General features: G+C 40.2%; 1 protein-coding gene across 1 annotated transcript in view; it reads left to right on the top strand.

The window, feature by feature from the left end:
* galnt13 (UDP-N-acetyl-alpha-D-galactosamine:polypeptide N-acetylgalactosaminyltransferase 13) overlaps nucleotides 1-23,426 on the top strand; it is a 36,398-nt gene that overhangs the window by 2,672 nt on the left and 10,300 nt on the right. Inside the window, 11 exon segments of the mRNA XM_020651573.3 lie at nucleotides 1,529-1,813; nucleotides 8,632-8,800; nucleotides 11,807-11,973; nucleotides 12,428-12,635; nucleotides 14,523-14,637; nucleotides 14,639-14,694; nucleotides 15,342-15,459; nucleotides 16,889-17,069; nucleotides 18,686-18,825; nucleotides 20,973-21,071; nucleotides 21,607-21,741. Coding sequence (XP_020507229.2) covers nucleotides 1,672-1,813; nucleotides 8,632-8,800; nucleotides 11,807-11,973; nucleotides 12,428-12,635; nucleotides 14,523-14,637; nucleotides 14,639-14,694; nucleotides 15,342-15,459; nucleotides 16,889-17,069; nucleotides 18,686-18,825; nucleotides 20,973-21,071; nucleotides 21,607-21,741 — 1,530 coding nt within the window. The 5' untranslated portion in view covers nucleotides 1,529-1,671.

Genomic DNA, 23,426 nt, shown 5'->3' on the forward strand with positions numbered 1-23,426 from the left:
TACTTTCATAAGCCTTTCAGTCAACAAGAAAACTGTAATTTCAGTCGAGTAGAAATCCTGTTTGACAGAAAATTACGTTCTTTTTTTTTATCACTAAGTTGTGAGACATACAGGCCATGCCAGTGAGATAGCTAACCTCTGCAAATTGCCTGTGGTATGAAAGCTTCCCAGATGGTCCGTGCACTACTACTGATGGAGTGGGAGAAACCCTTCAAGAGGAAATTAGCATCCTTTTAGATGCAGAAATATGGAGGATCTAGGGGTCAGTGTTATACAGGAAATTGAGGGTGACATGCAATGGGCTGTTCCTGTACAGGTCTGTGTACCATTGATGGCAGTCACACCAAGTGTTGTAATATAAAATACAGAAATGATAAGAGCAATTCGATGAAAGAAAAATATGGAGAAGCAAAAACAATCTGACCTCTCTCCTGGCTGCCTCTGTTTGGGTTGTTTTCTTATATAAACTCAAGTGTGAATATTATTGCCATACAGTATTTTGGAGCTCAATTGTTAAATATTTGGACCAATATTATACACCATATTTTATGGTGTATATTTTGGGTGGTAATTTACAAGAAACTCTAGTGCAAAAATGCCAAGCACGTGTGCAAGGTAGTTTTTATAAAGTAGCCCTATTTAATATGTTGTGAGAGCATTTCCCAACTGTCCTGACTTTGTAAACATCTAAAGGGACATAGTTCACTCTTTCTCCTCCCAATATAAACACCTGAACTCACTCAGGGTATTTACCAGTACTCTTTTTTGTATCAGATTAGTGCTGTCTTTGACCCACTTTTAAAAGCTGTTTTCCTTTCCTCTGTGAAATCATATTTTAATTGAAGCAGCATGATGCCAGGGATTGCTGTGACTCTACAAACTGGATTGGCCACTTGCCATGATTAAATAAACTTACCTGATAGGAGCAATGCAGATTTTTATGATGCCAGAGTGTTGGAGCAACTGGATCTGCTTAATATAATTGAAGCCTTAACTGATATAGCGAATCTTGACCTATATCAAAAATGGCACAGCTGTAATGTTCTGCAAAATGCACTGAAGACAGAGCTGAGGCTATTGCTTTGAGACCCATCATCCATTTTATATATAGTCAATGGCGCAAACACATGTGCAAATACCAATATAACTTTGATGGGCTGAGATCGACCCAATAATATAGTCTGGCAGAAATATAGTTCAGGCTCATCATAGTTCTCCCAATAACAGATAATGTCCCATCATTACCTGAGCCAACTCATGGTATTACATCATCTGTTCATTTTGTGATGCCTATGTTTGTCTAATATGTTCTACCATTTGTGGAATGTGACATTAACGTGAAGTACAGTTCTCTTAAAATGCATAAAGAGAAATCTGGAGAAGGTGATTACACATCACTTCAATATATTATATCTTTAAGTTTATTTGTTTATTAAACCATAGCTGCAAAACAACAGTAAATTCCCATCATGCCTATCTTTACTGTTACAGTGATGAATCTTCTCAACATATCTTTTCTCTCTCTTAGGATGACGACTGCTGGTCAAACCTACTCGCTCTCCTCCCTCGTTCCTCACCCGGTCTCCAGAGTTCAAACGCTTCGTCAGCAGACTGAGCACTCGCCCTGAACCCCTCCCTGTTCGGCTTCCTGGCAGACATCCCGGGGAGGTGATGCGACGGTTCGTCTACTGTAAGGTGGTGCTGACCACCTCTTTAGTGTGGGTGCTGGTGGACGTTTTCCTACTGCTCTACTTCAGCGAGTGTAACAAATGTGATGATAGGAAAGACCGCTCGCTGCTCCCTGCCCTCCGAGGTGAGTCCACAATCCCTGCTGTGACACGTTTTAATCAAGACATCAAGCTGATAGAACGTAAAAATCTGTTTTATGTTTGTAATTGTAACCCATAGATTGTAAACGTTCCAAAATTGTTAAAATTAAAATTCATCATCTGTCAAATATCCCATCATGCAGTTCACTCAGGGGAATATCTTTCCCTGCAAAGTCAGAGAAACATGAACTAAGTAATTAATCAAATAAATAAAGTGTTTTATGCTCTTCAGACTTGTAAACAAGAAGACTTGTTTGGATTGGAGCTTTCTGGTCTCTCTGTCCAGCATCCAGTATTCTCAGCTAGTATTTAATAGTTAATTACTTAATAGTTAATCGACCTATAGTATGGCTTGAAACAATCTGTGTGGGATTGTGTTTACTCGTAACCCATTCTGAGATCAAACTTAACTGCAGTGCCTCATTAGCTGAGTTCATTTCCTCTCATGACCTGCAGTAAGAAGGAGTCTAAGAGGCTTGCTAAGCTGCTTTTAAAGTTGGAAGGATGCAGAGCTGCCAGCTACTGAGACTCATTTCAATACACAATACTGCTGTACATGACTCACTATGCTTATAGGAGATGTTATAGTCCTTTAAATATATGATAAAAGTTTAAGGGACGTTTTTCAGACACTTTTTTTTACCTGACACTTCAGATGTTTTGTGGTTTAAATGTTTGCTTCTATTAAGGTTTAATCTGGCAAATCCTGACATAATGATAACGCTATATGGCTACTCTTAACGTCTTCACCTTATGACGGCAACATTTAACCTTGAATGATTAACACTTAAACCTTTCTGTTAGCTCATCTCTGTTCTGTTAAGTTGATGCCTGGAGGACTTAAAGTGTGACAAAGATAGGTCGTCCTTCCCTTTGTGGTGCTCTAAATACATAAACGCCTTGCTCAGTAAGTTTGCTGGTGAAGTAGTGTTTAGTCGTTTGCCAAAGGACAATAGAAGAAATGGATGATATACCATGTAAACCTATATTGCATTTCTTGTTATGACACTGCAAAGTTTGCTTTTAAGGTTTTACAAAATTGAATGGGACCTTGAGTGCTGTGATAAATATTCAAAGATTTCACCTTTCAGAGGCTTGTAGTGCATTTTTACTCCATTACATGATCTTTTGACTAGTTCAGGGACCGAGAACAGGTCTTTGCCAGCTTGACAAGAGTCTGTGCTTCATATATGTGATTAAAACAGGCACTCCTTAGTAGGAGTGGGATTCACAGGGTAACCCCTGATACGATGCGATATGATGCGATACAATACGTTATGTTACCCTACTCTACGCCGGTGACCTTTTAGAGCAGGGATGGGCAACTTTGGTCACAGCAAGGGCCACATTAATTGAATTCTCACTGCCAGAGGGCCAAATTGTAGGATACAAAAAACAATTACAGTCAATTATGTCTCAAATTTAACTCAACATATACCAGTGATCAAATGTTATTACAGACATATTTCTGGTTTTCATGATTTCTTGGCAGATTTTGTCATGTTTTCTTCGTGTTTCCAATTAATTGACATGTAAAAATTGACCTGAGGGCCACATTGAGGGTTGAAGGGGGCCGTATGTGGCCCCCGGGCCGCCAGTTGCCCACCCCTGTTTTAGAGCCATGACCTTTTTATAATCAATCTCTAGCCCCTTGTTTTCACACACAATACTTTTATTTTGAATTTATATCCGGGGATAATGTCACTTGCAAAGCTCTTTTCTTGATTCTCTGCTGGAATTTAAAGAAATGTCATGAATCCCTTATGGCTGTGGGTATGCTATGTTAATAATAAAAAATGATCAGGTTACAGGTGATATTTCTCAGGTGTGATCTTCCTCTCCTGCTGTCTGTATTGCTATGTGAATTTAACACCCAATTTCAAAGTCTGTTTTTAATGAGCCTAGCCCGAGAAACCTGCATTTTATCTGAAAACATCCTGGACATGGCAACAAAAGTATAGAAAACGTTTTCATGTTGGCTTTAAGTAGCTATATTCAATAATCAAAAACATGACATTAAAGGGAGATGTTTCCTCCGGTGTCATCTCTCTTTCTCGTCGTCTCCACTTCTCTCTGTGCAGTTGCTTTTGCAGCCGATTATAAAATAAAGGCTAGTTTTTAATGTAAAGGAGATCATTTTCTTGAAGCTAAACCCTGAAACCAATGTGTCAGTACCATGACGCACATACAGAAGCTGCCATGCAGCCAATCTTACAAGTTACATCACTGGTACAGGCGCTTTAATTCATCAACCAAACCCCAGGTAAACATATGTACCTTCATTTTAAATAATGTATTTTTTTTTCCTTCTCCACAACCATCTGGCAACCCTGAGAATTTATCTTTGGACACCCGCAGGGGTCGAGAACCCTAGGTTAAGAATCACTGCTCTAAACTATGGTACGCTATGATATGATACATGACCATGTTTGGAAATTAGCACCCCCAAAAGTATGTTGTTTTGTACAGTGTCAGATGAATTTGCTCAACGTTCCGACCACGATGGTGGAAATAAAAGTAACGTAACAGAGTGATGTCTGACAGACTGTGATGACTCTTCTAATATGAGCTCATTTACGTTTAACACATACATTGATACTCTTTCTTCTGAGTCGAGGTTTAGTTGCAGCAAAATCAGCATTTGAGAACATGTCCGCAATGGAGACTCAAACTGCCTCAAAATAATAAAGTAAAATAACAAAAACAAACTTTTTTTCTGTTTATGAGCAAGACAAAGAGCACATCAGTATTTTATTCGACAGTTGAAACATTTCCTTCATAAAATTGGCTATTACTAGAATATTATAAGCCTTTATTATAATTGTATACGTGATTACATAATGTTGCCAGTCAAAACAAAGAGGCTGATTTAAAAAAAAAAAGAATGCCACTGTTAAATGTAGGCGCAAAAGTTAGTTTCCAACCTTTTACATGACCCACGATAACCATAATATCACGATGCTGCGATAATATTAACTCAAGATTACAAAATCAAACATGAAAGGTAAAGTGCAGGATGCTGTACATAGGGTGTGTGCCCTTACCATAAGGCACAACCAGCATCCTTACACCCTAAATCCTTGTTCTTTCTGTGAGCCACAACTCACCTGATCATCAGATCAGTGTAGTGCTCTGCAGGGTGTCTGTCTCCAGCATGTTGTGGTTTTGGTGTTCAATAGAAGCTTCTCTGATATATAACGTAGTGCACTGCTAGCTGTGTTACACTCACAGGTAGTAACTGGAGCATGGCAGCAGAAGGAAGAGGTGGAGGTAAAATATGTGGGAAAGAGGATGAATCAAGCTATAACACAGCCTACAACTCTGCACCACTTCACAAACCTCTATGAGAGGAGCTAAAGATAATGTATGTGTGTAATGATGTGTTATGTTGTGTGTGCACACAAACTTCATGCCACTGCTAAGTCAGTTCCCCTAGTTTGGCCTCCCTGGTCAAAAGGTCTGGCTCTGCCTCTGATTGTTTGTCCTTTTTACATTTCAAACTGACAGCCATCAACTCACCTGGCATGGCAGCACAAGTCCTTGGTAAACAGAATGGTGTCTGTGTGTCTGAATCTCACAAACAGGAGTGTAAGAGTCCAGATTAAGTCTCGTGAGACCTTTCAGTTATGACATATAGTTCAGAGAAGGTCAACATATACCACAGAGAGTGATGAATTGCCATCTTGTCAGAATGGTGAGCTCATGAATCACATAACGGCCCAGGTATATGGCGCCATATGACAGTTTATTTTTGTCCAGCACTGAAATATTGACTTATTGTGTATCTGAAGACTCATTACCTGTGAGCGTGAGGGAAACCTTTTCACTGTAATTGCTCGGATTAAGCTGCAGGCAGAGACAGGGACTTAGATTGATTGACCGGAGGTAGGACAGGGGCCACTGTTTCCTTCCTGGATGACGTCGGTCGTCTTTTATAATGAATGCTCTGTGTCTGGAGGAGAACATGTTGGGCTTGAACATATCATAGAGCATTGGTTCCCAAACTTTTTGGGCCCCCTGTGGCAGATGAAAATATTTTCATGCCCCCCTTACTCTCACCATATACATCAATACAGAAACATATACAGTAGGTATATACCAGGAAGTCCTTTTTTTATTTTTGTTTAATTAGCCTTGCTGCTCCCCTCGCCTGTCATAGCCTCGAGCCCCCTCTAGGGGCCATGGGCACCAGTTTGGGAATCACTGCCATAGAGAGTTTTTATTCCTAGGCTCCTCTCAAATGTGTGTTACTGAGCATGGTTAAAGGTATGGTAGGGGGCACTCAGGCTACACTGCTAGCATAGATAAAGTGTCAAGGAGGTAACAAAGGTTCATTCATCTGATGATTCAACTTGGGGCAGTTGGTTTGGAGCCGTTTACATAGAAAAATATAATTAAGGACACAGTGACATACAGACAACAAATGATTTATAATAAGGGAAGCTCCTGTAGCAGCTGCAGTGAAGACTGAGATGTACTTCACGACATCATGAAAGTAAACCCCATTTATCCTGAAAAAGTCACAATAACGTTTGACTGTTGCGTGTATCACATATTGGTTTATCCATGCTTGAAAAATGATAATTTGTCTGACATTTCCTAACTTACAAGATCCAACACAGAGCCCAGGAGTGCTGTAGTAAAGTGGGGATGACAGTTTGCCTTGTTATTTCTAAGCCTGAGGACTGTCTCCTGCAAAACACACACACACAACCGGACAATTCACTCTGACATTGTGCAATAATAATGTTATATTAATGTTATATTATGTTTACCAATCCACTTTGTGCAATAACATGTTAGACTTTATGTGCACTGTGTGCATGTCTGTGTTACACAGAATATTACGGACTACATTTTTGTCAAAACTGCACTTTTTTTTTTTTTTTTAAATCTATTTTTTAAATTCTATATTGTGGTATCTATCTGTTTTTTTTGTACATTCTTAATTTTTTTTATTTAAATTGTACTGTGTTCACTTTTTGTTTGCAATCTTTGCTGCTGTAACAATGTAAATTTCCCCGTTGTGGGATAAATAAAGGATTATCTTATCTTATCTATTCTGCCCATGCAGTGCACATCTGACAGTATTGATACAAATTTAATTTGGTAATCTTTTGTCACGGCTGAATTGGAAACTGTTAATATTATATTTAAATCAACATGCATTATATTCTGTGCTGATCTGTACATATAGACTGATGCATTGGAGATCATCAAGCTGTGCTCTTGAGGTGTGTCCATCACCATTTAAGCCAGTGTCCACATGGAGAGTGTTCAGCAGCACCATAAAGAAAAGAGCAGGATCAGTTGAGGTTAACAATCCAGCAAACACATGCCCTTCTCCATGAGGGGTTGTAGGGAATCCTCTTAACCTGGGGCCAAGCTGCAAATGTGAACTTCATGTCCCTCTTTCATGGAAATCACTGTGTCTGCTCTGAGAGATTATTGTGAAGGAGACAATAATAAATCCAGGGAAGGTTATTTACCTTTGATGAAGGGAGCTGGCTCTGTGCAGCAAGAAAAGGAACTGTATTCCTGTATACAGGCATTTGATTGGAAGAGCAAAGAAGAAAAGATTTTGCTTTCATACTTATTTTTCATCTATTAAAATGTTCCCCCCAAATCTCTGAATTAAAAACCTCCAAATAGATTAAATTAAAATTAAATATAGCTTACGGACTATGCAGTGCCTTAATACCCACTCAGCCCAAACCACAGCAGCCAGGAGAGAGCTTAAGCAGAGCGGCTGCACTGGCTCTATCAAATGTCTTACAATGTTCACTGATGTGTGAGGGAGCATATTTTTCTCAAAGCCTTTTACAGTGTGAGTGAGAATGCCATCACACTTTCAGGATGTGCAGTTTTATTAAATATTATTAAGGGGAATGCAGTCTAATGTTCATATGTGCATAGTGCATACCCTATATACAGGCCGCAAGTGCATGAACCACTGTTAATGACATAACAGCCAATTTATCAGGAAAAACTACGTTTACACTTTAGAATGTGCAGAGCTTACAGGGAAAAATCCAGCATGCTTCGGCTACACTCCTGAAAAAGCAGATAAAAAAAACCCTGAAACTGTGATGGCTGCTTCAGAATGTGTTCATCTCACAGATGAGAACAACTCAGAATGTTTGTCGTTCTTCCCTTTTGCTATGCACTAATTTATGATTAAAAGCCATACTTTCTTTTTTCTCAGAACATGATAATAGACATTGTTGTAATGATCAAAGTGACACATTTCCAACATCTATGTATTATGTTTATCATTTTACTTCTCTGAAGCTTCATCTATGGACATAACATGTGTTTTGTTTTGGATTTATTGATCTAGTTTTGGCATGCTAAAGTGCTCATGATGGATAGGCCGGGTCTTTGTAACATAACAATGAGTAAGGTCTTTACCTGCTTTTTGTAAAGTGTCTCGAGATAACACTTGTTATGAGTTGACGCTTTACAAATAAAATTGAATTGAATTGAAATACTGGGTTCATAGAGTTCTTGAAAAACCACATCTCTTTTATCCCACCCGCTGTTGAGAACAGGGCCCAGAGCCAACAGACTCAGTTCAGCGAGGTCAGTTACAACTCATTACTCTCGGTCCCCATTAAGGATGAGAAGTGTGGGGCACTTGTAATTTAGTGGGCCTTAATAACTTGGTACTTCTTCTTATAATGTTTCCTTATTAACAGTCGACCTCATATAGTCAGAGATTAATTTTACAGTGCAGTTTGACATTCATTTCTCACCTGGATTCCTCATCAGATATTCTTTCTCTCCCTATGTTATGTTACAGCGGTGATATCTAGAAGCCACGAGGGTCCGGGGGAGATGGGCAAAGCAGTGAACATTCCCAAGGACGACCAGGAGAAAATGAAGGAGCTCTTTAAGATCAACCAGTTCAATCTGATGGCCAGTGACATGATCGCCCTGAACAGGAGTTTGCCGGATGTGCGGTTAGACGGGTGCGTAAGCTTCAACACCTGCCTTTGATTCACTTCACACATTGTAAGGTTTCAAAAAGCTTGACATTTTGGCTGATGCATTCTGCTTTTGGTATTTTTATCTTTTTTATTTTCGGGGGGGTTTTCATCTTTTAACGTGGCAGACTGTTATGCTAGGCTCACGAAAACGGTTGCAGCATTAGGACAAATGTGTTTGATGGCTCAGCAAGGCAGCAGGGGTTCTCCCTCTTTGTCAGAAAAGTCTCAACAGGGTTTCAGGTGGTGACTATGCAGATGAACTGCTCTCTAAAACCTTATTCTGCTGATGAGAGTATTTTTTTTCTGTTTGTTGGTTAGCTTAGACTAGTTTTAATACTGCATTTAATGCAGAAAGATGTGTGTAATTACCACCTCTGTTTGAAGCAGAATCCATCAGATCCCTCATGTGTTTACATCAGGCCTGACATTTGAATGGGAGTTGGGTTTTGTTTACTGTCACTCAAGATCCACTTGAGCTCTTAATGAAATTCCAAGGAGCAATTTGTGCAAAACATGAGCACATATTTCAACAGCTGCTGAAATGAAACTGCACTGGCACTCTCTTGGAGACATCACTAGTGTGATTCCTGATAAATATTAAAATACACCATAGTTTATAGGCCACAAAATGTCCTTTTTTCACACTTTCATCCAATGGTTGAACTCTGCTATTCTTGCCTGGTAAAAGGAAAGACGCTCAGGACTTTCTACAATGCAGAGGTACAAATACAAAAAATTATTTTGCCTGCATGGTGAAAAAGAAGACCTAGTTTACTGAGAAAATGTGAATACTCAGCTAATTGCGACCCAGTTTTTCTGTCCATAATAGCCCCAACCTTTTTGATTATAAATATTACAGCAGCTTTATCACAGAACGCAGCTTAGCCTCGCGAAAATTCAGCAGCTCTGTGGTGAAGATCATTCAGAGCAGGCAGGATTGTCTTGAAGGCAACCTCCTGGCCTAGATGTGTCAGTCAGCCCTGTCGCTTTGAATAGACAGGACAAAACCAGTGATGCTGTCTGCTCCAATAGCTTCTTTCACCCTCCGTCACCTCCCACCACTCCTCCTCTTGCTTGGGCAGTCCACTTCCATAATGCAGCTTATTCTGTATTCTGCATCATCGCCTGCAGCAACGGCCCGAGTTTGACATATTCTTACTCTTTGGCTCTGACGGACCATCATTCCATGGACCTGCTGACATTGCTGTCAACACTGGGTTTAGTTTTCCACTTTCTCTGGGGTTATTTGTCAGTAAATCTCACATGTCAATGCATTTGCACTGACAACAGCGTTGAATAGCAGCAGAGCACACAGACACTCATACAGAGCAAAACAAGCTACAGGCTTAAAACAGCACTGTGATTGAAGTTTGTGAACAGCCCCAGATTTTGTTAAAGGTTGGTCATCACTGCACCCATCAAGCTTACACATCAAGGTGCGCTTGTGGGTGTGTTGTGAAGCTAGCTGTCGCTTTTTACTCAATGGCTAACATGTCTACTGGGATCAAACATGGATAGGGTTAGGGCTGTTGCGTCATGCCCTTGACTGGCTGCATATAGGTTTACCATCTAGGGGAGGGACCCCCATCCCCTCTGCATCGTTTGTACGAGTGTGGAGCAGGCGTCATGCGAGCACTGCAGCACTATATAAACTAGGATACTAGAATGTCACTTGGTTGTCACTGGTTTTTCAGCACCCTGTTTTTTCCAATGCCTCTGCTAAACCCAGTGATAAGCTGGCCCTGGCTAGCTCATGTCGGGGGGGCATATGACGGAGGATGCAGGTGAGGAATCCCCCCCCCCCCCCCCCCTGTTTAGCCAGCTTCTTGACTCGGGTACGGAGCATGGTGAAGAGGAGGATGTTAATTTGGATCTCCTCAAAGATGAAAACTAGGATGATGACAAGGATGCCATACCCCCTCTTGTCCAGGCCTTGAGGCTGTGCAGCTCTCCTCCGTGCCCCGCAAGGTCTATTTGCACAAGTAGTGCCAGCGTGCGTCAGCAAAGCTTGCTACAGATTGGCCTGGCGTACGATAAGGCCCCTGTTGTGTCACAGGTGTACAGTCAAATTTTTCATCCACACCCCAAGCTGCTGGCTCTTGACCTGGCATGTGAAATGCTATATTTGAATGGAATAGACCTGCCTCGGAAGGTGAAAACTATTGAGAATGCATTCACATATTTATCATATGACAGCAAGTGGCACTGGTCTGAGAGATGGTGTGAGTCTAGAGACACAATATATTCTGTGTTGTGTTTTTCTGCAGGAGTCACTGGACACTAGCAAAGCCTTCTCCACTATTAAGGTCTATTGGGCTTTTTAGCCTACCATGTGGGTTCTGGTACGCCAGACAGTGCTACACATACTGAGATACCTAACTCAGTTTTCAGAGAACTGGGGTTACTCTGGTAACCTAAGGTTTCCTTCCGTAGTCCAAGACATGCAAGTAAAGTTACTCCACTTGTCACTCCACTGGTGCTCTTACCCAATGATAGCTGAGATCAACTCAAACCTCACAATCAAATAATTTAGTCTGTTGAATTTAAGAAAACAAAACAATGAAAAAGAATGCCAAGCATCCACATTTCATTAAAATACTGAATATCTGAGCAGCTTTAAGCAACACATGCTGGGGATTCTTTTAGATTAAGAAACACATATATTAATATACGGTATCTTATAATTAATCTTAATACATGATAGGGTCATGGTCAAAGTTGGTTGTTGTTTTTGTAACAATCTGGTGGTGTAGTCTCAAACAGTTCATATCTAGGGGTGCTGAGATGAACAAAGGCCTTGCCAGATGAGTATATAAAGGGATAAAAATTAATTGATGATCAACAAAATCATGTTTATATTTTGGTATCTTTTTTTTTTATCTTTGCATTTTCCTGTGAAAATATATACAACCTTTACAGGCCTCTCAAAACTGTTTGAATAAAAGCATCTGTTGAAGAACTTTTCTCTGTCCAATTCTGGTTTTCTAGCTGTAAGACCAAAGTGTACTCAGACGACCTGCCAAACACCAGCATAGTCATCGTGTTTCACAACGAGGCATGGAGCACTCTGCTGCGGACAGTTCACAGTGTCATCAACCGCTCTCCGAAACACCTGCTCACCGAGATTCTGCTAGTGGACGATGCCAGTGAGCGAGGTTAGTGATCTACACTCAAGAAGCTAAAAGAATGAACATGATGGAATAGCCAATGGTGACAAAGATTCAACTCTGAAGTCAAGGATAAGGATATACAATTTGTCCTCTGTGTTAAGAACAGGGCTCAGTGGGTCACTAAAATGATGTAGTATAAAAACCATGAACACAACAATACTTTGACTACCACAGAAATCTACACAACACCATTTTTTTATGTTTTAAAACAGATGTGAAAAACAAAAATAAATTGTATAGATTTATGTAAATGTGCTTGTAACTAAATCTGACCAATCACATTCTTAGGTTTGAATTAAAAAAGCACAGAGTAATTTAACTAAATATAGATAATTACATTAAATAAGTATACATGTTGTTGTTCATTTTTCAGTATTCTCTGTCTGTAGCTATAAATAAATAAAAGATGAAGAAATGATCTGTTGGTTCTTTTTTTCAGACTTCCTGAAGAAGAAGCTGGAGAACTATGTGCGCACTCTGGAGGTGCCGGTGAAGATCCTGAGGATGGAGCAGCGTTCAGGTCTCATCAGAGCCAGGTTAAGGGGGGCAGCCGCCACCAAAGGTCAGGTCATCACCTTCCTGGACGCTCACTGTGAGTGCACTGTGGGCTGGCTGGAGCCCCTGCTGGCACGTATCAAAGAGGACAGGTAGGGTGAACTTAACAGACTCGCTGAAGGTTCTTTCTGATATGACTCGACTGGATTCAGTCCTTTTTTAAGGACCAGTCGCCGCAGTGTTTTTGAGCTTCTCCTTGTCAATCCTTTTAATCGTTTGCCTATTCAGTCCTGAGACATGTTTTATTAATACTGTGATTATCAAAGTATATCAAATTTCGCTTAAGTTGCATCATTGATTGCTTGAACCAAAGCTCCATCTGAATATTGACAGGACAGCAAACTATCAGGTGTGAATACACAGTTTGAGCCTGACGCTGCTGATAGCAGAAGATAATCATTTTGCATCATCTGCTGCTGGCTCAGAGGAATAACCAGCTCAAGTTACTGTTTCCTCTTTTTTTTACCCTGCTCCAATTGATGCTTGCTGTTTCTTCAGGCTGGGGTTATTAAGTCAACTGTGTTACTTTAAAGATCCAGGGTGTTATTGGTCATAGCTTTTACTTGCTTGTTAAAAAACTTATGGTGTATTTGTTTGGCATTAACAGACGTGTGGATTGGTAATGTTTCTCCTGTGATCCCTCTCATCTTTGGACAGACACATTATTAATGTTCCATCATTTTCCATCAGGGATAAATCACTACCATATGAACTGAATATTATTCAGCCATTACACGTTCACTAAATGCTACTGCACTGATGTATTAATGATGTATCAATGCCTTTTTCAGTGGATGTAGAATTATGAGATAGTACAGAAGATGATAATTCCAGTTTACATGATTGATCATACAGAGGGCAAACAGGGCTGACATCAGGTTTGTGAGGTCAGAATGTTGTGAGATGTAGAATGAGCTCAGTCTGAAGAGACTTGGGTCTGGAACTGGAGGTTTCCCTAGTTCAAGTCCCAGTACTGACCAAAAAGTATGGAAGTCGGTCTGGTTGCTGGAGAGGTGTGACAGATCACTTCCTGAGTACAGTACTGCTGAGGTGTCCTTTACAATGCACTGAACCCCCAACAGCTCAGGTTCTCTCAATAATAGTGTCAACCAGAATATCCCCTCACAGATTAAATAAAAAACAAGTTGTCAAAAACTAAAACAATTAACTGATGTTAATTAAAGTTAACTCGGATCTGCTGCGGTGTATGTTAACATTAAAAACTAGTTTATCTAGTTCATGGTACAGAATACATATTATTTTATTCATGCTCTTTTTTCTACTTTAAATATTTCCTTCACCTAAAGGTGAGTTCTAAGGTTAGATAAATTAATGATTACTGCACTGGTCAAACACTGTACCAAAAATGGCAGGCATGCACTTTCCTCATGTACGTATATCTGAAGGCTGGCCCTTTTTGATATAGTTAGTTACACTTCTGGTCGTAGTAAACTAAAAGCAGACTGACTCTGCTACCAGGATTTTTACGTGTGTACTAGTACGACCGTTCTTTTTCTGTCTTTGATAGACAAATAATTAAAAGCCCTTTGAAGTTGTTTTAATAATGCCAAAGTTATCTGAAGCATTTTGGGGTTCCTCATTTTAGTCGCAGCAGAAAAACACCAGGCATATGCAGCAGCTGAACTTTTTTTAGTATAATTGTGCTAAGGCTTGTATCAAATAGTTAACTAACTCGTCCAACAAACGATGAATCAGCAAACATTTTTACCATTGATTTATTAGATTCCTGATTTACCCAGTAACAGCATCTGATTCGTGAAGATAATTAGCTTTCTTTGTTATATTACACCTGAACATCATTGGGTTGGGGACAGATGCTTTTAGAAAATCATTCCAGGATTCTTTCTTTTGCTTCCTAGGAGTTATGGCTACAGTTTCTGCTCCTCTTTGACAAGACCCTTCAATCTCTTACTTATCTCCACATTGAATCTTCCCTTTCACTTCTTTGTGTCTCTCAGGACAGCCGTCGTGTGCCCTATCATCGACGTCATCAGCGACGAGACGTTTGAATACATGGCAGGCTCAGATATGACCTATGGAGGATTCAACTGGAAGCTGAACTTTCGCTGGTACCCCGGTTCCCCAGCGGGAGATGGATCGACGCAAGGGGGACAGAACACTTCCCGTCAGGTACAAGAGAAAATGTTTCTTCCTCCTCTGGAGCTAAATCTGGATCAATTACGAAGAATAGAAGAGTGACTTTCCACTTATGTAGTGTCTTTTGAAAATGGATAACAGAGTTGAGGCCAAAAAAGGTGAAAAGACGCTGTTAGTAGTTGAAACATTAGTTGATGGGTTTATGTGTAAGGGCAAACATGAATAGTCACATTCCCTCACAAAAACTCATCTTATGAAAGAGATCCATTTTTATCTGCAGATAGAAATAGACTCGTTTCCTCTGTGTATCCAACTTATGCAAGCAAAGTCCTAAATAGCACATGGCTCTGATTGTGCTCTATTAAAATCTAAGTACGGGTGAGCTCATTCAATTTAAAAATAGGAAATACTCTGGGTGCTTTTGTTTTTCTCTTTTTGGGGGGGTTGGGTTACAAAAAACAATGCACAGTTTGTCATCTGTATGCAAATCACTCCCAGGAACAAACGATGTCCTCAATTAAGGGCCTGAAGTTATATCATCTCCAAGGCTTTGTTCAGAATTGTCAAACAAATTGATCTTTTATTATTTTCTGAATGTTCCTCAGAATCACCATCATCTCTAAGAGATACAACATAACGAGATGTAATGAAGCAAAAGTATCATTTTGTGTCTCTTGCAGGACTCCAACAATGGCAGGAGGATTGTTCTCTATAGACAAAGCATACTTTGAAGAAATTGGAAACTACGATCCTGGGATGGACATCTGGGGCGGAGAGAACCTGGAAATGTCTTTTAGAGTAAGTGACGGTGGGGAAAGGACGCTACCATGATGTCGGTGTGCCACCAGACTTAGTTCATGCCAACTCCCTTCACTGTTTTCATGACTGCCCTCACTCTCACTTGCATCTTTCGTTGAATCAGACTCAAAGGAGATATTTAAAAAAAGATGTAAAGAAAGCAGAATCCTGAAAATATTTAGTGAGATGAGTTTAAGCTCTCAAGTGCCATGAAAAGCAACAGATTCATCGGCTTTGAATACTCAGTAATGTTCCCTCAGAAATATTATTCAGATATACCATATGATATAATAAGGGCAACAGTCCCTTATATAAGCCCTAGCCTTGCTTAAAAAGATTTTCTTTAAGAGTATCGACAAAGTAAGCAATGTGAAATATAAGATTCATCATTGTGCACTACAAACAAAGGGCTGTTGAGACCATCAGCCAGAGCACCTTCTTTGAGTTCACTTCTCAGCCAAGTTCTTTTTTTTCCTGATGAGCTTTTTAAAGAAAAATGTATCTACATCGAATAGCGATTAGAATGTATTTAAAGGTATTAAGGGCGCGGTCACACTGGCCATCCATACCGTGCTGTACTCAAGCATGAGTGGCCCCCCGCTGCGCCAGTCCCATGCTGGCCGGCATGGCACACTGGCCAGGACTAACCGTGCTTAAGCACGATTACCTCTTGTTCGTCGTAGTACAACGCATGCATGCTTTATGTCATTATGAAGCGTGCTCAGTTGACTAACAGGCTAAAAAAAAAGAGACGGGCAGTCAAGTCCGCGGCCGCACATCGGAGAACAACACAGAGAACATGACAGCTACTTTGTGTCTTATTTTGAGTCATTTCAGTCAGATACAGCCATGAAACTCTGGATTTCTCCTTAATGAAGGCTGTCAGCGTTGTGTACCTGCGTGCTTGAGCTCGTGCATGAAGTGTACCGTGCTGAAGCACACCTCTCCGAAGTGTGCCAAAGCCAAGGAAGTGTACCGTGCCTGAACGCGGTCACGCTGGCCAAACGAACTGGACTTTAGGGTTGAAGCGTGCTTGGGCACGGTACAGATGGCCAGTGTGACCATGCCCTAAGATGTTTTTTTATTTTAGAGGAAAGGAAGGGATAGATTCAACTTTTTGCCCGTCACAGTCTTTTCATCTGCAGCTTCACACGAAAACAAAACAAAATGGAAATGTTAAAGGCAGCAATGACAACAGGACATAGAGTCAAGGCTTTAGACCCGTCTGGCCTCCTGGACTGAACAATCCAACTAAAGGAGGGAATGAGAGATCAGAAAGAGAAAACCTTTTGATGCACATTAAAACTGAAAAAGAACTGAAATTCACATTCAGCAGTCTTCAGTCACCTGACTTGACCTCAGGTAATTATGACTGACTTCTATTAACTGTTACACTCTGTAAATCAACAACGTGCGTCTGTGTCTGCAGATCTGGCAGTGTGGAGGATCTTTAGAAATCGTAACTTGTTCACACGTGGGCCATGTCTTTCGGAAGGCCACCCCATACAGCTTCCCGGGAGGAACGGGCCAAGTCATCAACAAGAACAACAGGCGGCTGGCAGAAGTGTGGATGGACGATTTCAAAGAGTTCTTCTACATCATATCTCCAGGTGCCTCTGTCTGTCTCACTCATTCTCTCTAAAACCTAAATGGTAGACTCGCATATTGATGACTATAATTAACAAGTACAGTTCTGCATGTTTTAGATTTCAAGGAAATATACATTGTTCTGTCTGAAGAATAAGTTATTCATCGTGCACCAAATCTTACCACCAGACTCTTCTGATGTGTCTGCTGTTATTACATTTAAATGATTTCACTGAAAAACTCCTCTGCTCTCAGTTAGTTTTTAATGCTATTTTATCTGGATCGTTTAAGAATTTTTATTTCGCCCTCATCTCTTGTCTTACATTGGAACTTGCTGAAGTTGCGTTTAGACTTTTTTTTTTTTTTTTTTTTTACTGTGGTCTTGTCTGAGACAGAGCTCAAACACATTCACACTTGGACAAACAAGAACAATAGGACTGTGCAGATTGAGAGATGAGTACCCCTCCATCTGTCGATTTAGTAATGTGATTACCCTTTAGAAGACAGCAGTGTCCCGGAAATCTCTGGTTAAGTGTTTTAGATGCCAGCCTCCCTATAAGGGATCATCCATAATCTGCCGATCTCCCGGCACAAATTGTGACCTTCTCCTCTGCTCAGTCGGGGAAGGTTCTCCACGGGCAGGTGTGCAGACAGAGCCGGTGTTGTGATGGATGAAGCTTTCTGCGTATTGTGAGCCCCACAATGACTGTCTGTTCCTCCAGGACATTAGGGAGAATGGTCTGGGCCACGCTGCTGCCAGGCCTCACTTGTTGGCACACAGGAGCACAGTATGCTGCTCAGGCTGAGTTTGGGAGGGGCATCAAGTGATCCTATTAAAAGTGCATCTCCCTCCTCTACACTGGTGATTTCAAGATCAAAGAGGCTATTCATCATCTTCAACATGTGATGCGTGGACCCTACAGAGGGAAAGAGAGAGCGAGAGAGAGGAACAAGAGCACCAAGGGAGGAAGAGCAGGCTTCCGCTGATAGCTTTTATCTGCCAACTTGAAATTTCTATTTCACAGACTTGTGTAAAATGTTGCTGGTGTGACAGAAGGTGCTCTTTGCATTGCCGGACTCCTTTTTTGATAGATTATTACACAATGCTGTAGGTTAAACATGTTGGCCCGTTTTTTTGAAAGTTGCACTCTGTTTCCCTCATTGCAGTCACGCTCTTTCATGATAAATTACCCCCCCGGATGTATCTACACACACACAAGCTCTGAGTCTGCAAGAGGCACTCTGGGGAGAAACCATCTGCCTAATGTATTTGTATGTGTCCATGCCCAGTCAGTGTGGAATCCTTACTCAGTCTTCAGTTGAATCAAGGCTGATGGATCACATAGTATCAATTTGGCAACAAAAAAAACATACCATGGCACACATGCCCCACTTTAAGCAAAGGAAATTAGGTAATTAATGCAGTACTAATTAGAATCTTACAATGAACAACCTCATAATTTCTGGTAGGTTTGTATTTATTTATTTTTCACAGGGTCCCCCTGGTGTTTAGTCTTGGTAATGCACACTTGCATGTTTTACCTCTTAAAGTTGCAGCACAAAATGAAAATGCTCAAATACAGATGATCTAAGATGCATACTGTATGGCTGAATCCTCATCTCAGTTTTGTGTCTGCAGGTGTGATGCGTGTTGACTACGGAGACGTTTCCTCTCGCAGAGCCCTCCGCGAGGCCCTGCACTGCAAACCATTTGCCTGGTATCTAGAGAATGTCTACCCAGACTCCCAGATCCCAAGAAGATACTACTCACTTGGTGAAGTATGACCTCTCTCCTACTCTGATCTCCCCTAATGCAACAGATATGCCGCCTCGCCCTGCAGTCATTCAGAGATGTCCTTTTAGCCTCTAGGATGTTTTCTCAGAAATACAATATCACTTTGAGAGAAATCACAACATCTCAGGATCTGAGGCTTCAGAAAAGCAGATAAAAACAAAACAGCCCTAGCTGGTATTGAATGCGTATGATAAACAAAAATGGGGAATGTTGGGGCGGTCAGTATTGATCCCAGTCACATGGTAACACAGTTTGCTGTATGTGTAGGGGAGATAAGGCTCATGGATACATTCTGCGCAGTATTGTTGGACATTTTGGGTCGCTCTCAGCAGGAGAAAACCCACTTAAAAACACAGCAAGCAAATATCAGTCACTATTTCTTTCAAAGTACTTCCATATAAATATATCCAATTAAAAAAAATCTGAAAAACAGAAAATGTTTAATTACATGATTACTTTAATAAGCAGTGATGAAACTTAGAGAGTAGCTCCTTTAGAAATTAAAAAGCGAATGTGGGAACTGTGCGATTATTTCCTGATTAGGCGTGAGAGTGCATTGTTAATTGTGTCAGAGATAATAGCAGTTCCTTTAATTAGTTAGTTCCCAGTCAAATAGGGAAATGTATTTTATAAGTGACCTGAATTTGCCTTTTAAGGCCCATGTCTGTGTGTGGACAGTAACACATGCAGCACAGGGCTCAGTCAGCGCTGACATGCACTGTGCTGTCTGCGTGATAGACGAGGGCCATTTAAAAGTAATGTCAGTTTAAGAACTTGTGGTGAAATGAGCTTGTAATCCTCCGACAGTCATACAGCTGAGGATGACAGGATTTTATTTTTTTCATCTGTGCTGTACTGCAGTACATGCGCTCTCTCTCTCGCTCTCTCTCTTTCTCTCTCTCTCTCACTCACTCACTCGCTCTCTCTCTTTCTCTCTCTCTCTCTCTCTCTATCTCTCTCACTTGCTCTCTCTCTCTAACTCGCTCTCTCTCTTTCTCTCTCTCTCTCCCTCTCTAAAGCAGACCTCTCCTGACTGACTCTCATCCTCCATAACACACAGTCAGCCCTTCTTTAACAGCTGGAGCCATTAGGTTTTATATCACTTAATTATGAACGCTGTTCTGGTCCTGCATGATGGGCATAAAAGTTGCTATGGCAACATTTAAAGCCAGCTCAGCTTTAGCTCTGTGAATGTACGAGTTCATTAGAAAGCAAAGTTGACTATAAAGTCTGTGGAAGCTGTGAATGCAGATGCTAGTCAGGCTGAGCCATCAGATCACTCATTTATTTCATCTTATTAAGGTTGAAAAACTTTTTGAATTATTAAAGTAATAATGACTTTATTGGTTTAACATTTTACCTTTAAAATGTCCCCAAAATATCTCCTAAAGATATTCAGTTTACACTGAGATACAACAAAGAAAAGACTAGAGTTAAGGTAACCAGAATTGGCAAATCTTTGCTTTTTTAATTAAATACTGTAACTCAAATTATTTTTCGATTAATAGTAAAAGGATTGTTGCTGATGTATATTCTTTAAATCCACTTACTGTAGCTGCTACAATGAACAGATGTAATGATCGCTGTTTGAGCTTTATAAACTTCAAAAGGTTGTTCACAACCTACTACTTTAACCTTAAAAAAAGGAGTATGTTGATTTGACTGTTTAATGAAGTAAAATTTAATGGAACTGAATCAACAGCCCTACAAAAGACAGGATTGATCTCTCGTTTGATTTGGTGATTGATGTCATTTCTGTTTGTTGTCTGTCTTTTGTTCTCTGTTTGAAACTGTTATTCTGCTGTCTTGACCAGGACGCTCTTGAAAAAGAGATCAACTATCTGGTAGAATAAAGGTTTAATTAATAAAAATATAGATAAATTAAAAGTTTAACAGATGTATTCTTTGTGAGAAATATTAAGCCGCACTTGACTGCCCTCAGTTTGGCATTAAAAATCAAACGTGTTTTGGACACAAAGTCTGAAGTATGTCACATACATTGTAAAGATCAGCCCTGGTATTAATAAAGTAAATTGCCTCTTTACACTTAAAAACTTTTACAATGTTGCAGAAAAAAATCTCAAATGTTAAATGATACTTCTAATTATTTTCAACTTGCTCCTTCATGCAGATCCGAAATGTTGAGACCAACCAGTGTGTGGACAATATGGGACGAAAGGAAAACGAGAAAGTTGGTTTCTTCAACTGCCATGGCATGGGCGGAAACCAGGTGATTCCCTAACATCATCAAAACATGTATTGATGATGTAGTACTGTACATGGGAGGTATAAGGACACACTCACTCGAGGCCCAATAGTCCCGGATCGTGCTCTATTAATGAATACTAAACCAACCAAGCCTTAAATAAGTCTTTATCTTTGAAACATGCTTTTGAGATTTGGTCTACAAAGCTTCAGCTCAATCGGGTTGGACACAAAGTTGGGTAAATTGCAAAGTCAATCCACAGATTTTAAATACAAGTGATGTTGGTGTTTAAATCATTAAGTGACAAGTTATTATTATAGTGTTATTATTATAGTGTTATTACTTACCTGTAATAACAACTTTCTTGATACATAACAGTACTCTGTTCTGAGGAGGATTAGTATTAAGGTATAGACCATCAATCAATATATACCAAAAATAAATATTGTTTCAATTCAAATGACAGACTGCCTTAATTTCTTTAAAAAAAAAGAAGAAAGATGACCATTGTTGGACTTGCAGATTTTTTTCATTGGCTGACTGAGATTTTTGTTTCTAGGTGTTCTCGTACACCGCAGACAAAGAAATCAGGACAGATGACCTCTGTCTGGACGTCTCCCGCCTCAACGGACCTGTGGTCATGCTCAAGTGTCACCACATGAAGGGCAATCAGATGTTCGAGTATGATGCTGAGGTAAGAGCTTATGTCTCACAAAGCATCCAGACAATCCATACATCCAAGCAGCCCTTCTCGCTCCTGATGACTTATGATGACTTGGACAAAATGCTGATTGATCACGGCATGAGGAGATTGCATTTTAGTGGCGTGAACTTTGATTTGGGTAGTACTCATTGGGTGCCACCAGATGGTGCTGTGTGTCAGTTTTTTCATTGTGTGGAGGTTGAGTTGTTTTTCCCAACCAGCAGCTGTTTCCCTCCTCTCATGTGTTTTTTGTTTCCTTCATGTAGTATGTTGGCAAGTGGGAATATGATTTTGAGGTAAGCTTTTCAAATCATCGTTCTGAATGTCGCCTCGTAGTTTGAGTCCTGTGCACCCAGGTTTGTGAAATCCTTGAACACTGTGACGTGTCAGTGATTATTAGAAGAGAAGAAATTAAGCCTTGTTTAAAACTGGAGACTTTTTTTTGTAGTCGGTTCAAAATAAATCTAGAAGATTATGATAGATATATATAATGTAAAGTAAACGCACTGTAGTATGTGTTTGGTAAAATTGAAGGAGAAATGTTTTAATTCAGCCATATGATTGTTTCAAAGGCTGCAGTTGGTTTTGCTTTTAAAAATGATTGAGTATATCTAAAGTATCGACCATTAAAAATCCCAAAGTGAGTGGCCGAATCATTCAGGCAAATGATGGAACAAACATTCAGCTGTATGGAAAAAGTCTATAAACCAAATGTCAGAGCTAAAAATAATGCTGACCTAATCTCCTGTAAATCAAAACAAAACAAAGATAAATGAGCCTGTAAGAGAAATAATCTTCATGATATTTTCTTTTTGTTCTGTGTATTAGAGACCGTACAGCCTGCAAGTCGCGCTCATACAAGCCGTATTGAATTTGTACCACGCAAAAATGTACGAGTGAGTCATTGTTCATTTATCCATAGTAGCACCAACATGAAAACAAAGATGGGATAAATGACCAAGCCAAAAAACTGCAAATCAAACAACAGAGCTTCATTTGATTTCATATTTATGTGAGCTGTGTCATTCTGATGACGTTTATATTCAGCTGAATGCAGAAAACGATGATGCAGGCTCAGAGAAATATTCTCATTAAGCTGTGTTCACTCTAGAGTACATTATGGATTATACAAGTCATAAAGCATCATTTAAATTAACTATTTATGGGTTTTTTCAAATCACTGGGGGAGGCTAAGAAAAGACTCCTCTGAATAAAGTGATACCTGTCAGTGATTGAGATGTCATATCGCTGAAAGATAGCAAGGTGAGGAAGCCTGGAGGCTTTCCGTCAAACCCTGAACAAACCCGAGGAGGAATCCTTTCATTACACTTTGTTCTCTGGGTGCATTCTTAATATGGGAAGAAGATTGAATAATTCATAAAGCTAGAGGGCCGGTCTCCATTGTACACAGCATTGGGGCTTCACCGCTGTGGGTGGCCGGGGTTATTTATAGAACAAGTGTGACAGACAGGGACCGAATCCTCTGCGACTACAGTACCATTAACATTTCATCTGGTCATCAGTTTCACTGTCACAGGAATACCTGACTTTTTCACATATCTGCTGACTTCACTCACAAGCATGAGGGGACGCAGTCCTTCATTTCACCTGCTCTAGTCACTGGTATTAGCAGTGTTCATACGGCTGTGTCTGACAGTCATGAAGATACAATAACA

This window comes from Labrus bergylta, chromosome 13, assembly GCF_963930695.1.
Source record: "Labrus bergylta chromosome 13, fLabBer1.1, whole genome shotgun sequence".
In the NCBI taxonomy this organism is placed as follows: Eukaryota; Metazoa; Chordata; class Actinopteri; order Labriformes; family Labridae; genus Labrus; species Labrus bergylta.